The sequence below is a fragment of the Loxodonta africana genome, chromosome 13, assembly GCF_030014295.1.
Source record: "Loxodonta africana isolate mLoxAfr1 chromosome 13, mLoxAfr1.hap2, whole genome shotgun sequence".
Lineage (NCBI taxonomy): Eukaryota > Metazoa > Chordata > Mammalia > Proboscidea > Elephantidae > Loxodonta > Loxodonta africana.
The window spans coordinates 33,643,175-33,664,130 of NC_087354.1; the positions used below are offsets into that span (position 1 = coordinate 33,643,175).

At 42.0% G+C, this 20,956-nt stretch overlaps 1 protein-coding gene across 3 annotated transcripts in view; it reads left to right on the plus strand.

The window, feature by feature from the left end:
- The window catches only part of EFL1 (elongation factor like GTPase 1), a 153,158-nt gene that overhangs the window by 27,258 nt on the left and 104,944 nt on the right, over positions 1-20,956 (plus strand). For 2 of the 3 annotated variants that reach the window (XR_010317385.1, XM_064267197.1), the window contains exons 8-14: positions 4,535-4,658; positions 6,207-6,283; positions 7,028-7,164; positions 8,123-8,245; positions 10,941-11,040; positions 15,437-15,588; positions 15,831-16,000. Coding sequence is in view for 2 of the 3 variants with exons in the window: in XM_064267197.1 (XP_064123267.1) it covers positions 4,535-4,658; positions 6,207-6,283; positions 7,028-7,164; positions 8,123-8,245; positions 10,941-11,040; positions 15,437-15,588; positions 15,831-16,000 (883 nt within the window). In the remaining variant the exon portion in view is untranslated. The remainder of the gene's footprint in view (positions 1-4,534; positions 4,659-6,206; positions 6,284-7,027; positions 7,165-8,122; positions 8,246-10,940; positions 11,041-15,436; positions 15,589-15,830; positions 16,001-20,956) is intronic. The other variant, XM_064267198.1, reaches the window with a different exon arrangement.

The following is a 20,956-nucleotide window of genomic DNA, read 5'->3' on the forward strand; positions in this document are numbered from 1 at the left end:
TGTGCTTATTTGCCATCTGTGTATACTTTTGGGTGAGGTGTCTCTCCATGTCTTTTGCTCATTTTCTGTTGGATTTTTTTTCACTGTTGAATTTTGAGATACACATACACACACAGACTAAGCAAGATACGTATATTTTTTTTCCCATTCTGTAGCTTGTCTTTTCATCATTATAACAGTGATTCATTTAGTCATATAACAGGATCCAAAACCAAAAAACAAAAACCCAAGCCCACTGCTGTTGAGTTGATTCCAACTCATAGCTACCCTATAGGAAGAGTAGAACTGCCCCGTATGGTTTCAAGGCTGTAAACCTTTATGGAAGCAAACTGCCACATCTTTCTTCTGAGCAGCGGCTGGTAGGTTCTAACCACGGATCTTTTGGTTAGCAACCGAATGCTTTAACCACCGTGCCAGCAAAAACCCGTTGCCCTTGAGTCGATTGAGACTCATAGCGACCCTATAGGTAGAACTGCTTCATAGGGCTTCCTAGGAGCACCTGGTGGATTCGAACTGCAGACCTTTTGGTTAGAAACTGAGCTCTTAACCATTGCACCACCAGGGCTCCCCTTCGCCACCAGGGCTCCTATCTGACCTGTTGATTTCCTAATTTGTGATCATTCTGCTAGTGAGCCACCAGGTGGAGAGCTTGTCCTTTACTTGTAATGATTTTCATAAATAATGTTCTATACTAATTTTTTTTTGTTTTTTTTTATACTAATTGTAGTCTAAATCTCACAAGTTAGGAGAAGCTTGTTGTGGAAACAGAAATAGGGAGATACTTGAGTGGATAGAGTAAGTGTAATTTTTGTACCCCTCACACTTTTGACACTGTGGAGACTATCAGTCAATAAGTAAGTATTCTCCGGTGTTAGGCAAGGTCATATTTAGAGATCTGCTATTACCTTTTCTTAGCAAATTGACATGTGGGTTTATGGGAAATTGGGTGATGGAAAAGACAGCACTGAGGGTACTATTCCTTTCAGCTTCCCTCTAAACTGTCACTGGATGGGGAAAGTTGCAGCTGCGTGTGTCACAAAAGGTGAGAAATGAGCACCTTTCAGAATCTGCAAGATGGTTCTATAAACTCTCATAGAGTGGGGCAGAATTTAGAAGTGTGACTAAGTGACTGAACCTAGGTCCACTGCCTAAATCAGTTTCGTTAGTAGGTGTTAATCTAGGAGAATCTGCTCTGCAAATCAAAAGCACATTGACTGGGGTAAGTGCCAGCAAGAATCAAAGTTCTTGCTTTAGGTAGATAGAACTGAGGACCCAGCCTTCAAGCATAGGGACCAAAAGGAAGAGGCAATGAAAAGCCCTTCATAATAGTTCTATTTGACTCTGTATACCACTGTTTTAGAATCCTTCGATTAACATTAATCCATTGGGTAGCTTGGAGGGCAAAAAGGTATGTGACCCAGAAATTTCATATTTGGCTTAGTTGTCATTGAGGAGGACAAGCAAAAGATAGGTCAGTAAAGTCCTGGAAAACATGCTCCACAGGCCTGTTCTAAGGCTCTTGCTTGAAGTTATTCTTCAGAGTAAAAGGAAATAAATTAAAACAATTCAGTAATGGCGAAGTTGTATTCGGAACTGTCAATGAATGTGATAACCACCAATGACAGAGAAATGAATAAAAGTACTAAACAATAATGGGGAAATATTGATGTCAGTAAGCCAATTTTGTGATAACTATAGCATAAAAAAGAATGATCTGAATAAAATTCAAGATTTTGAAAGATTTATGTGCATATATGTGTGTGTAACTACGTGGTAGACTAGAAAAGGATTCGAGGATGGTGGGCTAAACAAACGGGCTAACTTTTTTATAATTTGTGATTTTCGTAAAAGCTTTAGAGTGTTTATGAAAATCTTTAAGTTTACCACTTTTAGAATTAAAAAGAGAATATTTATCTGACACATCAGTGTAAGAGATAAAATATAATCAAGCCTAGATAGCACAAACCAACATTTTTTTTTTTTAACTCTGGAAACCTGAACAGAAGGTATTCTAGAAGTCTAACCAATCAAAACAGTGTGATAATAAACTTATGAAATCCCCCATTAAGGAGGCAAAGTATTTTAAAAGAAGGAAATTCAATTAAAAAATAAATTCCAGATGTTTGCATAAAAATGGTGAACATAAAGCATATTGGACAGAGGCTAAACACCAAAACTTGACTCAAATTTGTCTATCAGTTGTGAACAAAAAGAAAGTAGGTTTGGCAGTGTTAATGATAAAGAAGAGTTTACAACAAACAAGTTATGGCATAAGGATCATTTTATATTGACAATTGACAGATTTCAGTAGTGAAGAGATAAACTATGTCTCCATCATCACAGCAACAAAGGGCATGAGACAAAAATAGAACTGTAAGTAGAAATCAACAACATATAATTTGTGGGAGATTTTATTATCACCGTCAGACGGTTAACCAGTCAGGTAGACAGACGCACAAACCATGTGAATAGTGGTATAAATAAAGTCAGAATTTATTTTCTTTTAAGTGCCAGTAAAGGATGTACAAAAATTGGTCCTGTTTATTAGGCAAAAAAAAAAAAAGTCAAGTTTGAAAAATGGGAAAATATTCACAGTTTAATGTGCCAGTTACTCACTCATCATCTCTAGTTTTAACTGTCTATTCAAGTTGCCAACATGGAAATTGAAGTTTGCCTTTACTCATTGAGACCCCAAAGGGCATCACTCCCAAAGAATAGGGCTTCCTGGTCACGTTGGGTTGGAGAATGTGGTTGGAACCTCAGGCCACAATGGCTGCCTCCTCTTGTGTCCTTGCAAATGTAAACCCTAGGACCTAGCTATGGGTCCTGGATTGGATGTGCAAATCACGCATCGAGGCTGCTTAACTGGCTGTGTGCGTGGAAGATTGCTGCCTGCCTGGCAAAATTGGGTGTTGGCAAAATAGAAAGCCACAGAGATAATGGTCTCCTGAGTTGTGCTTGGAAAGAAGGCTCTGTGCCCCACTCTCGGTGTACTTAACCACAAGAAGCCAAGGAGGAGGCCTGGCTCTTACTGATCCTTGGAGCGGACAGCAACACAGAGCCTGTTTCCTTTTTGAAGCAACAGAACTCTACCCGGTAGATAACAGCCATTCACCTTCTCCTCACTTACGGGAGAGACCAGGAGTGCTCCTTTCACACGCCTGTGCTGGGAAAGCTGCAGAAGTCTTCAGGCCTATGGACTGAAGTAAGATTTTGTGGAGAAAAGAAAGGTTTCCTCCTTCAAACAGGCAAAATAAAATTATAAATTAATAATATGTGTTTCATAACCAAACCAAATCCATTGCCGTTGAGCTGATTGTGACTCACAGTAACCCTGTAGGACAGAGTAGAACTGCTCTGTAGGGTTTCCAAGGAGCGGCTGGTGGATCTGAACTGCCAACCTTTTTGCTTTGCAGCCTTAGCACACCATGGCTCTTAACCACTGCACCAGCAGGGCCCCTATATGTTTAATAGATGTAATCTAAAATTTTGGAAAATTAAAAAAAGCCAAAAAATCTCTAGTAAATAAATAACTGTTGGTTCAAGGGCAGAATCAAGATTACAGTAGCAGATTACTTAGAAAGTAATGGACCCTTGAGGGCAGCTACAGGATGTCAGCAGCCTGTATGTGTGTAATTTGGATTTTTGCTTCTAATTGGGTATTTTTTGTTACCTTGGCCTTCAGCAAGAGAAGACATTGAGTGATATTTATCTTCAGTAGTTTCTAAAAAATCTGCTTTTGCTTCTAAGATACTGACTGCCTGATGCTCCTCAAGTCTCTCGTTCTCACCATAATTATTGACCCCACTCTTCCAGCTTCTCATTGTTCCCATCAGCCTTCCAGGGTGTTAGGAGAATATCCGCCAGTTGGCCTTAACTCAGTTGTAGTCGATGCCCTGGAGAAGCGATTTCCCTCACCCGAGTTTGTCATGTGATTGCTCTGCTGTGGCTGGGCTTTGTAGTAGTCAACCCTGGTACTAACTGGGTTCTCTGCGGGCTAATGAGCATTAAGTAAGTGTGGGTACGTTTCCCAAAAAAGCTAAAAAGCCTTTTGGGGCAGGTTCTGGCTCTGGAGTTTGTTTCCTTTGTGAGCAACAGGCACTTAATAGCAGTGAAGGGCCAAAACGAGGTTTTTATTGTTGGTATAGTTGTGACAGGCAGCTGGAGCCTGCAGTTCCTGGCTTTTGTTCCTCTTACTTTGTTTTACACATGTAAAATTGACAGGGAGCTATAGTGTGCATTCTGATTTTATTAGTGGAGAGAGTGTATATTGGACAAGTACATGGGCTCTGGAGCCAGACTGCTTGGTTTTGAATCCCTGTCTCATTAATTATGTGTCTGTTAGCTCTCTGTTTCATTTTCCTTTTCTGTACAATGGGGGAAATAATTAGTATCTACCTTGTAGGATAGTTGCAGTGGTCATGTTTAGTAATACATGTAGAGTACCTGGCCCAGAAATGTTCAAATTTTAGCTGAATTCATTATATCATTACATTATTGTTATTAATAATGTGAATGCTTGGTTTTCTTTCAGAATTGAGCACTTTGCCAAAATCTACAGTGAAAAAATTGGCATCAAAAAGGAAGTTCTTTTGAAAACCTTGTGGGGTGATTATTATATAAATATGAAGGCTAAGAAGATTATGAAGGTCGATCAGGTAATGTGGCTCATGTCCCTTTTGATTGTGGGTCACATTCTCGCCCTGTGGCGACCTATTCTGTAACACCTTTAATAGATGTAATTCCACTTTGGTTTATGCAGACCAGTTCGTGACTGACTTACTATGCATATTTGGTTAAGGCTCACAAATCTTGCTTAAATAGATTTCTTAGCCCTTTTAAATACAAGGAGCAAAGGATGACATTTACTGAGTGTCCCTTTTTGCACGTTTGCTCCTTTTTTTTGGAGGACAAAAATTTCAAGTCCTGTACATGTGGGGAGACATAGTTTGCGTTGTACCTTTATTTGTCCACTTCATTATAAAGAGACAGGTCTTCTAGACATCACTGCTTGGTCCACGCTGCGTTCCTGGCCTCAGCATAGGCCTTATCTCACTGCCTGCTGTGCAGTGCCCCTGCAGTGTTGGTGGGAGAGGGAGGGAGAGAGAATCTCTGCAGCTAGAATCACATAGCCTCAACGGATGCTTCTCTTTAAACTTTCTTTTAAATGTAAAATTTATAATTTTAAAAGTTTATTCTCATTGAAAGACATTTTCTTTTTAGGAAGTACCCACACAGTACAAAGCAGCAGGAAAGAGAAAATCAGACATCACCTCTGCTAATGTTATGGTTTTAATTTTTTTTCCATTCTTTTTGCATAGATATATACATCCCGCAGTTAAGATTATATTGTTTATATAATATCCTAGCCTGCCTTTTTGCTTAATGTCACATTGTGAACATCTTCTCTTGCTCTTAAAAGCTTTTTATAAACAGCATATTTAAAAAGGAGCCCGTATAGTCAAGTAGGCGAGACCGTGGCTTGAGAGTCTGACTCTATGTTTGAGTCTCAGCTGGACCACTTGCTAGCTCTGTGACCTTTGTTTTGGTTTTCTCATCTGTAAAATGGAAAAATAGTATTTACCTTGTAGAGTGGTTATGATGTTTACATGAAATGATCTATATAAAGTCTTTAGAACAGTTTCTGTCATATGATAAACCTGTATTATTACTATTTTTTGAGTGCATCATCGTTTATGTAATCATTTTCATAAGATTGGACAGAGTTTTTTTTTTCCCCAAATGTATTGATATTGTAAGTAAAGCAGTAATAACCATCTTTGTGCATAAATTTACCTTTTCTTGAAATTGAACATTTTTTCGTATGCTGAAGGACGTTTTGTATTTCCTCTTAATCGACGGCAGTGGGTTTGGTTTTTGGTTTTCTCTTAATATACTTTAGAGTGAGATCCACAGGAAGGGTCCACACGTGCTTTAGCTCTGAGCTTGGGTGTTCCTTTGATGGCATGGTAGGGCAGCTGCAGTGATATGTCCCCCAAATGGTCTTATCATTTGCAAAGTCCTTGATCCTCAGAGGAAGGGAACAGTGGGTTATTATCGACTGTGGATTGTTGACTGTTTAGAGCATTCTTGTAACTCCTTTACTTTGCTGTTACATAAATATTATCAAGTAAAAATGAGACATTGATAATAAAACCTGTCAAGAATGAATATATAAGATATCTATTCAATATTTTTTTGTACAGGCCAAAGGAAAGAAACCTTTATTTGTACAGTTGATCCTGGAAAATATATGGAGTTTGTATGATGCTGTCTTGAAAAAGTAAGACTGTTATAAAATTGTTTGTCTTTGGGTATCTTTGGGTAGTGTCATTTGCCTCACTTTCCAATTTGATGACTCACACTTCAGAAAGCTGAGACAGACTGAGAAAATGAACAGAGCCTTTATAGATGAGTTGATTATACGGTTGGCAACAAAATTTAAAGGAGTATGTTTAACCTGAGTAAAGGGTGACAGAGGAGGGACAGAACAGCAATATTTTAGAGTGTGCTGAGGTGAAGATAGAAAAGAAATGGAAAGAAACATTGGCCTTTGTTTTCATAAACCCAGTTTAAAAAGAAAAAAAAGTGGTAGTAGAAGAGGTACTTGATATCCAGAATGATAGATGGGGAGCTGGGGAAATAACTCACCTGGTGCAAGTGGAAAAGAAACTTTGCTTTGGGACATTTAGTTTTTGAGTTATTCCAGAGGGGGCATGATGACTTTTTGGCATTTGTTTGTAAAACTGCTTAACTGGTTGACAGAGTTTGTTTAGAGAGATTGTGGAATGGTGCTTCATGAGAAGTTGTAAAGAAAGGTTCATTTGAAAGTAGAGGAATGTAAGAGTCAAGTGTCCCCTGCTATGGCAGCAGCCCCTTGCAATCATTTTTAACTTTTTATAGAAAAAGTAATACTTTTGGAATAAAGATGAGTCAAATAATGTTGAGTTCCTTTTCACTACTGCTCTCTCCTGTCTCTTCGTATGTGACTTTTTTTTTTAACTCCAATCTTGTGTGTTTACCACAGGGACAAAGAAAAAATTGATAAAATAGTGACTTCTTTAGGATTAAAAATTGGAGCCCGGGAGGCGCGTCATTCGGATCCCAAAGTCCAGATCAGTGCCGTTTGCAGTCAGTGGCTGCCCATATCCCAGGCAGTTCTTGGTATCCTTTATTTCACTGGTTTTTAATGAAATCATAGTTTTGATAAAACAAGTCATGCGTGTTTTTGGAACCAGGAAATCCTTTAGAAGTAATGCATTCCAAGTCAAAGTAAGTCTTCTGTGGTTATTTAATATTCTGCCATGAAATTGTATTTAATACTTTAAAAATTCATATGCTAATACTAATCAGTATTCAGACTAATACTAATGAATGTTTTTTAAAAAACTATTTCTTTTTACTTTTGTTTACTAATCTTGTAAAAAGACAACTTTTGGCCTAAGACCTGTATGTAAGCAGATAATGTAAATGTTTGTGTTGGATCACTGTTTTATTTTAGTACCATATTTTCTTTAGCTTATTAATATTTCCTATCATGTTAGTGATCCCAAAAAGACTTGATTTGAAGTGCCTTACCTTGACTAAAGTAATTTTGTAGATGGATTTCAATTGTCTTTATTTATCTGTGTGTACGCGGCATACCCGTGCATTAGGGCTGGAGGTACAGTGTCCTGGGAGTGGACCAGCAGGGGTACTCAGCCCAGAGCCATGATGGACACATATCCCACAGGGACACTGACTGTGGTAGGGGACCTTCTTGTGTCATAGCTAGTGGCTGATGATTATTGTGTTTTTATAGACTAAAACCATATGAAACATTTTTTGAACTTCGTTGTCACAGGCAGCCAACCTCTTATGCTCTATGGTCCTCACTTACTCCATGGGCAGTCAGTGTTAGAGTACTTATCTTGAGGATCTTTTCTGGGTTTTAGAGAGTCTGTGAACTTCCTGAGGTTGTATGAATATTTTGAGGCATGGTACAGAAAATAATGTAGTTTTACAGCCCAGGCATTTTCTGTGTAGACATACGTTGTTACTTAGTATTTCGTGTATCCAGTGAATCCTCGCCTCTGCGGAGGGCACTAGCTTGGAGTTTTGAGTCCTTAACAGCATACTTCAGCTATGGTATGTCAGAAACTTCCTAGTCCCCTTGATATTACAGCTGAGAGAGTGGAGAAACTGATGTGCACAGGATCGCAAACGTTTGATTCTCTTCCACCCGAAACCCAGGCACTGAAAGCAGGTGAGGTAAAGGTGAACATGTTGGCAAGTGCCATGTTATTGACTGTTGTAGTTCCAAGGTGTGCCAGGCCAATATGCTGAATGCCAGTTTGCTGAATGGCCCGTTTGTCAAATAGCCAGTTCCACAAATGAACGATTTCATAAATGGCCACTTTGTCAACTTTGTTCAGTGTTTTCCGTTTTGCTACAGCCGGTGGATTAGGCCAGAAACCCCAGAGGTGCCTGTTGCCTGCCCTGATCTCATTTCATAATTGTGCTATATTCCATTCTTATAAACAGCCAGGAATGTGTTCCCTGAGCTGCTGCCCCATGACCATGGCTGTGGCCCTAGGGACTGTGGAAAGTGGTTCCGGGGGCCGTGCTGCTCATAGAAGCCCAGTACACACACTCCCCCCTGTACATACACTCCCCCTGTTCCAGGTTCAAAAGCTTGGGAAATTATCTCTATGTACCTGCTGGTTCCAGCTCTTTTACTCCCATTCTATTAAATTTGGATCCCTCACCCCAAAACCACCCCACTGCTGTTTTCACGGTCACCATTGACCCTGACTTTGTCGAATCTAATGGCCAGCTCCCAGTCCTCACTGACTTGATGTGTCACAAACACTTAACACAGCTCCTTCCTTCTTGAAACACTCCCTTTGCTTGACGTCCTGGCTCCCAGGTTCTTCTGCTTTTCTCCCAGCTTTTTTTCTTCACAGGCTGGGTGTTCTCAGTCTCTTTTGCTGGTTGCTCTCCATCTCCCTGACTTTTTAACTCTGGGGTGTCCCAAGTAATGCTGTCTTTGGGCCTCATCTCTTTTCTGTCTGCAGTCACTCTCTTGGGGATCTCATCCAGTTTCACAACTTTTAAGTAACAGCTGTATACTTGTAATTCCCAAATGGGTATCTCCAGCCCAGGTTTGCTCCCTAACCCCAGGCTCAGATCCAGCTGCATGCTCTATCTCTACCTGGCTGTTTAGTAAGCATCTGAAACTTAACATATCCCAGATTGGGCTTCTTATCCACAAAGCTGTTCCCCCTAATCATTCCAATCTCAGTAACACGTACCTCCATCCTTTTCATTAGCTCAGGCCAAAAACCTTGTAGTTATCTTTGACTCTTACCTTTCTCTCATACCCCACATCCAGCCTATCAGCGAACCCTGTTCTGCCTTTGAAATATATCCAAAATTCAACTACTTCTCAACCTTTCTATTTCTGCTTTCTAAGGCCAAGCAACCATCCTCTCTCACCTGGATTATTAGTATAGGTTTCTGACTGGTTTCCCTGGTTCTGTTCTTTAGTGTTTCCTCAACACTGCAGCCAAACAAAAAAAGAAGCCCGTTGCTGTTCAGTCGATTCTGACTCATAGCGACCCTACAGGACAGAGTAGAGTTGCCCAGAGGGTTTCTAAGGAGTGGCTGTTGGATTCAAACTGTCGACCTTTTGGTTAGCAACCAATCTTTTAACCAGTGCACCACCAGGGCCCCAAACTGCAGCCAGGTGGTTCTTTAAAATGTAAGTCAGGGCGTTTTATACTCTGTTCCTAAGAAGCTTTCAGAGGTGTTCCTGGCAAGACTTCTGGTATATGTTTAACCCTTACTTTCTGTAGTTTTTTAGAATTTGTTTGAATTTTAATACTGAATTCTTTAATTCATCTAGAAATTATTTTGCTGTGGGGTGATTTAAAAAAAAAAATTGCTAACGATGGTTTTATAACTCCAATGTAGTATATGGTATTAAACCAAAAAAGACTCAAACCCTTTGCCGTCGAATCGATTCTGACTTATAGTGACCCTATAGAACAGAGTATAACTGCCCATAGGGTTTCCAAGGAGTGGCTAGTGGATTTGAACTGCCAACCTTTTGGTTAGCAGCCCAGCTCTTAACCACTGCACCACCAGGACTCCTATATGGTACTAGTTAAGGAAAAGAAATGTCACAATGTTGATACGAAATTGTACTAAAATTTGCAGATTGAGGGAGAATTGACATATTTATGGTGTTGAATCTTTATTTCTGAGGGGTTTTGTTACTATCATGAATAAAAGATTTCTGCCCATTTTACTTTCTAACTTGTTTTTGTGTGAGGCTGGAAAAACTGTTGACTTTTATTTACTAACAAACCACTTTGCTGACTGTTCACCCTTGGTAACTTCCTTCATTTCTACCTCTGAGGGATAAGGGGAGAATTTAAGGGCGTATAGTGGGTGATAGGAGCCCTGGTAGCACAGTGATTAAGAACTAAGGCTGCTGACCAAAAGGTCGGCAGTTCAAATCCACCAGCTGCTCCTTGAAAACCCTATAACCAAAAACCAAACCCAAGGGCAGTTCTTTTCTCTCCTATAGGGTTGCTATGAGTTGGAATTGCCAGCAACAGGTTTAGTTCTGGTTTTTTTATAGTGGGCAGTTAGGCCGATTCCCTAGCATCAGCTCCGATGGAGGAGTCCTCGAGCCCCACCCCGTGTACGGTTTTCTTTCTTGATTTCTGCCAACTTTGCTTGCTATCAGTCTGCTCTTCCTGCCTTCCCAGCAGCCTTACACTTACCTAGATGGAGGGATTTTGTTTTTTCATGTTAATAAGAGATTGTGGACTGTTTTTGTATTTAGATGATGCCATGTTCTAAACATCTTAACTGTTTTCCAGAAAAAAAAAACCGACTTCTTAATATCAAGGCGAAAAAAATAGTGACATTTTTGCTTCCTGTTTGTTTAGCTTTTATGAAATGTGGAAGTGAAGACACTGCTCCAGTTATTATCTTTGTTTCCAAAATGTTTGCAGTTGATGCTAAGGCTTTGCCTCAGAACAAGCCAAGGTAAGGCTAAAGGGGAAGTTGGGCTTGGCCAAGGAAATGGCATAGTTTGGGTGTGCAGTGGGGGTGTAGGTGGAAGGGCACAGATAATGCTTTTTCTCCTTGACTCAGAATTCATCTTGAGTAACCCCAGGGTAACATACCATTTGAGTAGTACAGTATCCTTATGTGATATCTGTATAGGAGAAAGCTGCTGAATTCGCCCTAGGACTATAGATTTGCACCCATATAAATTTGAAGGGGAACAGTAATAGTAGAATAGTAATTCGTGTACTAGTAGTGGAAGTGTGTCAGGCAGGTTCTGACCCGAGCCTGCATTATCTGTCTACTCCAGAGGAGACTGATGAGTGTGTATCTCTGCGTCTCTCTGTGTGCATCATGCGTATGTGAGAGGGTGCTGTGGGGCTTGGATTACTTCTCAAGTTTCCAGAGTCTTGGGGAGTCGAGTCTATTTATTCTGCACCGTCTGTGTTGTTCACATGTATCCGCCTCCTTCCCATTAATTTAGATCTCGATGATCTCTTGTAGAAATTATTGCAGCAACTTTCTAGCTGATTCCCCTGGCCTCAGTCATCCTATATGGCTTTTTAACCTCCTAGCTGGCAGCCACCCATGCTGCTTGTTTTTTTAAATAACAGCTTTTGTTGTTCTCAACTTTATCTTTCAGAAATTTTTACTGAATTCTCACCTGGTAATAAGTTTCTGTTAAGTAACATCATTCTATTTGGAGTTTCTAGGGAGTTCCTCACACCCTGAATCCCTGAGTCTATTTGTTGCTTTTGCTTCCTTCTTGAGAATCAGCTCCTTGTAACAAGATGCTTTTTAAAACAGATACCACTTTTCTACTTGGGCTCCTGCTTCCCGTCATCTTAAGCTAGTGGTACCAACTGCAGACAGTTCCCTCCAACCCTTTCTCTGACACTCTCCCAGTCTGCGCCTTGACCAACCTCACAGAGTCCAGAGCATGAAGGAATCCTTAGACTGGATGGCTTAGTGTTCGTGCCTCTTTTCCTTTTCCCTCCAGCTTCACCTCCCCAGCCTGCACTTGGATGCCCAGTCAACATTCTCACTTCTGGTCTCCTTCATCTCTAGTATCTGTAACTGCTGCCCCTTCAAGAAGCATTGTTAGTTCAGCTGTAGCCTAAATAATTCCCTACCCACAGCTGTTCCCTTACCAGTAGAGCCCTATTTTCTTCCAATAAATCCTTCTGTATTCTGTGTTCTCAACAAATACTGGATACACAGCGAGTTCTTCATGTGAGTCCTTGCTGATTTCTCTTTGTCTATTTTGTTCCCCTCCCTGCTTCCCCCACCACCCCCAGTGCCTACAACAATACTTGGTACATGGTAGCTGTTAACTCGATAGGTGAATAAATACAGAGAAGGACAGCAAGCCTCTGCATGTTTAATGTGAACGTGCATAAGGCTAATTTATCCCAGATCATCTGTCGTGAACTTTCACAGAAAGGGCATTTAATACGTGAGGTGAACGAATATACCGCTTTTCTAACCAAAGCTAAAATGAAATCACATTTATTGAAGGAGGTGAGTTTATCATCTCTAATTCCTTCTGAATGGGAGACATAAGCCTGGTGATAACTGAGCATAGAGTTGAGTCAGATAGATGTGAATTTGAATTAAATCTCCTCCATTTATTATCTGTGTGACTTTGGGCCAAGTTATTTAAATTCTATAAGCCTCAGTTTTTCATCTGTAAAATAAGGACAGTAATGTCTACTTCATTTCACTGTTGTGGTAAGTATGTGCTGTAATGTAAGCGAGTAACAGTGTCTGCATCACAGTGATACACTCATTGGGAGAAACCGTTCCTCTGCAGATGCTGGCCAGGTGATAGATGTTTTATCCTCAGGTGATAGATGTTTTATCCTCCCTGCTCTAATAGCAGTCATAGTAAAATAATAATAACAGTTAATGATCATAAAATTTATGTTTTAATTCACACTTTCCAGATAGTCTTAAAAGAGTTTTTAGCAAAAGTCTAGAAACGAGGGAAGTCATCTAAGGGTCAGATGAAGGACCAGCTGGAATGTTTAGGCTGGGGAGGAGAAGGGAAGGGTAAGGGCACGGGCACAGATGATTGAAGAGAAAGGGAGGAAAGTGGATTTGTTGCGTATTGCTCCAGAGGTCAGAACTATGGCCATGGCTAGAAATTGCGAGGAAGCAGTTTCATCTAGTATTTAAAAGGCCTTCTAACGTTTAGAGCTTTCAATAAAGAGGAGCTTGTCTCTTGCAGGGGTAGTTAATCCCTTCAGTGCCAGCAGCTTTGATTGCCTAGTGACACTTGACCAATCCATTCTCAAGGACCGGTCTCTCATATTTTTGTAACTTATGGCAAAGCCCTGTTATCTACAGTGGTTAGGTCTGACTAGAAGGGACTGACTCGTAGAACTGAACTCATCCATTTTTGAGGAGCAGGTGCTAAGGGAGCCAAAACTAGTGTCCAGTCCTGCTGAGAAGTCTTGTCTTGCAGACAGATGTCTGAAAAGTGTAGCAGCGAGCAGTCAGGGATTTAGGTGTTCACCTTCCTGGGTAGCCATGTGAAGTGAAAAGGAAGAGGTTTGGCGGCACTTGGCACCGGGAGCTCCAAGAGTATGTGGCCACTTCAAATGTGGCCGAGCAATGGACATTCAGAATGACCGTGTGCATGGTTTCCAGTGCGTAAGGAGAGAGGAGGGGAAAGGGACAAGGCAAGGTGGGAGATGAGGTTACCAGCCAGGTCCCAAGTCAGAGATTGAGGATGAAAGCGGAATCATAATTTCAAAGGTAAGGGACAGCAGGTACAAAGGCATAAGTTTTAGGACCGAGCAAAGTAGCCCAGCTTCCAGAGCTGGAGCATAAAGTTGGGCCCAGAGCAGTAGCCTGGTTATGTTGATGCTCAGTCCTAGAGTATGGGGCTGAAGGTCCTCAGGCTCTATGTTAGGGCAGGGTTGGTCTTGTACTTGTGTTGGGGTTGAGGATGCAGTTGGGGTTTCATGAGGACCCACACGTGGGAAGGCAGCCAAATTCTGGGGATTAGTTTGTCTGGTTTCTACCTCCCAAACCCAAACAGAATGTTCATTTTTATTCAACTTAGTGCTACGCTTTTGGTGTGAAAGCTCCAGTGCCTTCTCTGTGGCCTAACAGACATGAAGGTAACTGTTCTGGAAGAATACCTTAGTTATCCTCCCCCAACCTCCAGCACACATACACACACATGTAGTGCTCCCCAACTTCCAGCACACATATACTCACATGTGGCCTCCCAACCTTCAGCAAACACACATACACGTTGCCCCCAACCTCCAGCACACACACACACTCACAGCTCCCCCGACCTCCAGCAAATACACATATACACATACTGCCCCCCAACCTCCAGCACACATACACACACTCACATGCTGCCCCCTAACCTTTAACAAACACACATACACACTGCCCCCAACCTCCAGCACACACATACACACACACAGCTCCCCCAATGTCCAGCAAACAACGTATACACATACTGCCCCCCAACCTCCAGCACACATACACACATTCACATGCTGCCCCCTAACGTTCAACAAACATACATACACACGTACACACTGCCCCAACCTCCAGCACACACACACATACACACAGTTCCCCCAACATCCAGCAAACACATGTATACACATACTGCCACCCAGCCTCCAGCATACATACATATATACGCGCACACGCACACACACACACACACACACACACACACAGCTACCCCAACCTCCAACAAACACACATACACTTACACACTGCCCCCTCAACCTCCAGCAAACAGACACACACCCACACACTTCCTTTTCCATGGTGGTTCTTCTTGGGTCTTAACGCCATGGTTGATAATCTCAATTTGACCTTTTGCCCACTGAAATGCCAGTTCTTAGCCTGACCTTGAACCCTTACTCCTGGACCCTAGTTCTCTATGAAGATATATTTTTGTACTTGAGGGGAAAACCTCAATTCCTTATTGAGGCCTTATGCTTGTTTCTCAGCAGCGGTATTCAGAGCCCTGGTATCTTTTACTCACTTCCTTCCCTCCTCCTGTTCTCTGACTCATCCACAAGGAATATGAGTATGTAAGAAAGGTTCCATGCTGTTGTGCATAGCTCCACTGGGGGACATAGGGTTGTCTTGCATGTTAGCTCATAAGAGTAGGAATAGCTGGGGACACAGAGCTTTCTCATAGAGAGCCTGCTAGATCCTCTCTCCTGTTGCTACAGCTAGGATGAGGAAAGGGAACTTGGAGAAACCCTCTGTCTGTAAAGGAGCTGGGGCTCACCTTCATCTATCCAGTCATCTCACTACTTGTTCCCTGCTTGAACAGACAGAGATGCTTGATATTGCCAGATATTAACATATTTGTGACACCCTGTAGACCCCTCACTCAAGAAGAAATTGCACAGAGGCGTGAGCGTGCGAGACAGAGGCATGCGGAGAAGCTGGCAGCAGCACAAGGGCAGGCACCCTTGGAGCCCACCCAGGATGGGAGCGCCCCTGAAACAAATCTGAAAGGAGAAGAGCCAAGAGGTATAGTTGTCCTGAATAGGCTTTGGTGTGAAGTGGTTGACATTGTGCTTACCTTGGGAGACTCAACTTTTAGCTTTTGAGCTGTTAGCTTTTATTGTAGTTTTTATCAGTTTTCTCTTATTCTTGGTGTTTCTTTCCTGAAACTGGGCCAAATATATCATATTTAGTCTTCCCTCTGTGTTTCCAGGCAGTTTCTGGATTAAGAGGCTCATTCTTGGCACTCATTATCCCTTTGTTTCCAGCAGGTGATGAGGAACAGGTGGAGAGCATGACCCCTAAACCTATGCCCCAGGAAGAAAATAACCAAGGGTCTTTTGTTGCCTTTGCTCGAGTATTCAGTGGTGTGGCTCGAAGAGGAAAGAAAATTTTTGTCTTGGGGCCCAAATACAGTCCTGTTGAGTTTTTGCAGCGGGTAAGAATTGAAAGCAAAATATTAGTATATTGTTTCAAGGGTCTGATATCTTTTCAGATTGCTTGGGATTGGGGATTACCTTATTGGTAGATTTATTTTGTCTCTAGAAAGGCACACTTGAGTGAATCTATATATATCTGCTCTTCTGTTGCTTTGGTAACATTTGTTAGCAAATGTATCAGTTAGTAGCATTTAGGAAACCAAGCTAGTATATGACCCACATTTTCAGGTCTTACTGGGTGTTTTTTTGTACTTAATTACCAGGCTTTTCTCTTCAAGGCAAGAAATCACCTGTGGTGTGCGCGAGGAAGGAGCTGGTCAGAGCCTACTTCTGTAGAGCCAGGGCAGTGTCAGATCGTCATGATGGAGATCCAGTAACTGGGGACCTCAGGCCAAAGGCGTGGAGCATTGAGCAGGTGATAGGCAGCAATTCCAGGGCAGGCAGGTCCCAGATACCAGGTCAGGAGGGTCTGTAACCAGGTGAACAGCCAGCATCTAAAAAACCCTGAGTTAAAGGCAGAAATAGAGATTGTAGGCAAGAGCTATCTCAGAACAATTTTGGAAATAAGCAAGGTATATGCATAGTAATTAAATAATGAAGGTCATAGGTGATGACAATGCTGGAGGTCTAGGGAGCCAGTCTGGATCAGCAAGAAGAAGCCAGTCAGGCATTTGTCAGACGGCAGTGTGCAGCATCGCAAGCAGAAAGCACGTGCTCCTCTCCATGCCTGAAACTGCTTCGGGGTAAGAGGCCAGGCCTCTGCAGGTAAACCAGGGAGGCGACTGGGCTTGGGTACAAGTGATAGAGAGGGGGCTGGCAGTTGAAGGAAGTTTCTGCCATCAGCTTTTCCACGCCTTGAATGTTTACCAGTTTTAGCAGTTTAACTAAGGTTCGGAGGTTACATGCTGAGTGGTGTTTAAGCAGTCCTTGCTGGGTTTATGGCATGTTCTGATTTAGCAAGAAGGAGCACTGTGAATGGTGTGCATAGGAGCATAGTTTGTGGGAAGCTTAAAGTGCTGTAATTGCATATATAAAAACCCATTTATGATAATCATAACATCTTGGCTTGAATTCAAGACCATAGGACATCTAGGATAAAAACATCACAATTTAGTAAAGCAAAAGAAAAATTTTATTCTGCATATATTCAAAGAAGTAAAGGTGGGAAATGGACAAGCATGCTGCCAGAGCTAATGTCTGCCAGAGTTTGAGGAACATTACAGAATCATCTACATGATAATATCACAAATGGGTAAAATCATTGAAAGCTTTTGCCGATTGGCTAAAAACTGCCAAAACAATGTGATTCTACGTTTTGAATCATCTTTCCTAATAACCGTTGGTACAGGTTTGAATAACAACAGTCAGGAGGGTCTTCGTTGGTCCCACAAACTTTCTGTTTGCTAAATGCTAATAGAAAAAGTTGAAAGTCTTTTGTGCTGCTTGATTAGTTCATGTGAAAGGTTCCCTAAAAGATGTTTTTCAAGATTATCCTAGCTGTTGTCTTTATGTCTCAAGACCCAGTTGGTATGTCCTTGTCAGTCCAGCTCCAGCTGGGTCACATTCTGTATGCTCAAGGACAGGGAATAATGGCTCCAATATTGTCTCCTAAATCAGACATAATTGATAGTTTTATTGTTTATCAGGAAGGGTCAAGTATCTGTTAATTATTATTTTTTTTTTCTTTACTCTCTAAACTGTCCAGATGAGTAAGAAATTGTTATTTATTGAAACACTGATTTATTGGGCATTACAAAATCTGTGAGCACCCTAATTTATCTTCTGTGCCTAGTCCCTTTGCTCTTGTGGAGCTTGTCCTGAGTAAAACTCTCAGACTCAGTTAAAGTGAAACAAAGTGATTTATTGAAAGCGTAAGAAACATTTGAATGGGGAGGTGTTAGCCCACACAGAGTGAAGACCAAGGAATGCAAGGTATGGCTGCTTTGCAGGGATTGTTGTAATGTGGACTCAGGAACCTTCCAGCAAGATTCTGTTTGGTTGGTCCTCCCTGGACTTACCTGGGCTTGCCTAAGTTTGCCCAGCCTTGCCCTGGCTTGCTTAGGCATAGCCATATTGTCTATTGGTTCCATCCTGCCAGAGGCCCAAATCTATATGCGTATGAATGGGAAGAAGTCAAAGTTACATCCTGAGGAATAGAGAAGCAGGAGCTTCTAACAAAATGGAGTCAGGCCTGCTCCTAGGCCAGCTACCCTAAATATTCCAGGCACCTCGGTACTGATGTTCTTATTCATTCCTTTCGATCAGGAATTTTGGAGAAATTCTTTGATCACATTATCAACCACCATTTTAGGGAGAGTGCTTTCTTCTTCATAGACTTGGATTTATATTTCCCAGTAGGTCAGCATTTTTAGAATATGTTGGAAGAAAGAGACCTTTGTTTTGTTGCTGTCTTAGTCATCTAGTGCTGCTGTAACAGAAATACCACAAGTGGATGGCTTTAACAAAGAGAAATTTATTCTCTCACAGTTGAGAAGCCAGAAGTCTGAATTCAGGGTGCTAGGAAACGACTCGATGGCACTAGATTTTTTTTTTTTTTTAGCTTCAAGGGAAGGCTTTCTCTCTCTTGGCTCTGGGGGAGGTCATCAATCTTCCCTGGTTGAGGAGCCCCTCAGCACAGAAACCCCAGGTCCAAAAGACAGGCTGTTCTCCTGGCTCTTATTTCTTGGTGGTATGAGGTCCTGATGTCTCTGTGTTTGCTTTTTTCTTTTATATCTCCAAAGAGGCACAACCTAATCTTATAGATTGAGTCCTACCTCATTAACATAACTGCCACTACTTCTATCTCATTAACATCATAGAGGTAGGATTTCCAACACAAAGAAAAATCACATGAGATGACAAAATGGTAGACAGTCACACAGTACTAGTAATTGTGGCCTAGCCAAGCTGACAGATATTTTGGGAGGACAAAATTTAATCCATGACATTCCACCCTTTGTTCCCCTTAAAATCGTGTCCGTGCCACATGGAAAACACATTCACCACATCGTATCATGGCAACAGTCTTAAAGCAACTAACTCCAAGTCCAAAATCCAAAAATTCTTCTTCATCTGTGAAATCTAAAATACAAGTTATCTGCTTCCAAAGTGCAGTGGTGGAACAGGCACAAGCTAGACATTTCCATTACAGATGGGCAAAATTGGAGGGAAAGAAGGGATAACAGGCACCAAGCAAGTCAGCAGAACACATTATATTAGCCCTCAAGGCTTGAAAATAATCCTCCGTTCTCTGAGGCCATTTAGACAATAATAGCCCTGCTCTCCAGACTCTGGTATTGGCCACACTCTTCCAATTGAGTAGAGATCCCTTGGCCCTGGGCTTTAGCTCCTCCTTCCAGGCCTCCTGGAAAGGCAAGTTTGCTCCCTAGGCTTTAGGCGGTCCCGTATTCCTAGTCCATCTGAGTGGCGACTCTACCATTTGAGACTCCGGGAGTCATGGTCTTACCATTTGAGACTGAGGCAGCTCTGCTTCCTGTATTCCTTGTCTCTTCAGCTGCTTCCTAGTTCCTTGGCCTCTTGATCCCTTGGGCCTTGCCACCCAAGTCTGTCCTGCTGGGACAGGTGTTCCAAAGTTCTTTAGCTCTACCGATAAGTTCCTGGAGGCACCCTACTCTGCTTAAACTTTGCCTGGAAGGCACTTAGCTCTCTCATCCGTGGGTGAGCTCTAGCACTGTCTTGCACCAGTCTCCTGATTCTGCCGCTGCCATTTTTCTGCTGCTGCTTCTCGACATCTGCGCCATCTCCAGTGTTAACAGTTCTCACAGTTAACCAGAGCTGTCTTTGATGTCCATAATTCTACCAACAGTCTCTTCAAGGCAGTCTAAGCTTTTACTATTAGGCACTTCGAAACTCTTCCAGGTTCTATCTATTCACAGCTTCAAAACTGCTTTCACATTTTAGGTATCTATTAGAGCAGCACCCCACTCTCTCGGTACCAAATTCTGTATTAGTCATCTAGTGCTGCTATAGCAGAAAAACTACAAGTGAATGGCTTTAATAAAGAGAAATATATTCTCTCACAGTGTAGGAGGATAGAAGCCTGAATTCAGGGTGCCAGCTCCAGGGGAAGGCTTTCTCTCTCTGTTGGCTCTGGTGGAAGGTCCTTGTCATCAATTTTCCTTGATCTGGGAGCTTCTCTGTACAGGAACTCTGGGTCCAAAGGACACACTCTGCTCCCAGCGCTGCTTTCTTTGTGGTACGAAGTCCACTATGTGTCTCTGCTTGCTTCTCTCTTTTATGTCTCAAAAGAGATTGACTTAATACACAGCCTCATCTTGTAGATTGAGTCCTGCCTCATTAACATAACTGCCACTAATCCCATCTCATCAGCATCATAGAGATAGGATTTACAACACATAGGAAAATCACATCAATACTGGGAATCGTGGCCTAGTCAAATAGGTACACATACTTTTTGGGGACACAGTTCAATCCATGACACCTCACCCTTGGGACTCTTTTGCCTTCCTGAAGGACAGATTGTTAGTGACTATTTTGGACTGCTAAAGTGATTGAGAGGGGGAAGTTATGCTCCAAAGATGAGAGAACTGTGGCTAGAAAACCAGGGGGTGGCATGTGGGGCAGTGGTTTACTTTTATATGGCCTTTCTCGCCGTGGTCTTATAACTCCTACCAAATGATTGGGTTGTTGTTGTTAGGTGCTGTTGAGTTGGTTCCCACTCATAGTAACCCTGTGTATAACAGAATGAAACACTGCATGAGGACCATCCTCAGTCATTGCTATATGTGAGCCCATTGTTACAGCCACCGTGTCAACCCATCTTATTTGGGGTCTTCATCTTTTTCGGTGGCCCTCTACTTTACCAAGCATGATGTCCTTCTCCAGGGACTGGTCCCTACCAGGGGAATTAGGCAACTTGCTAATAATGCAAACAAGGTGCATGGCACCATTGTGTGTATGAGACCATGCAAATA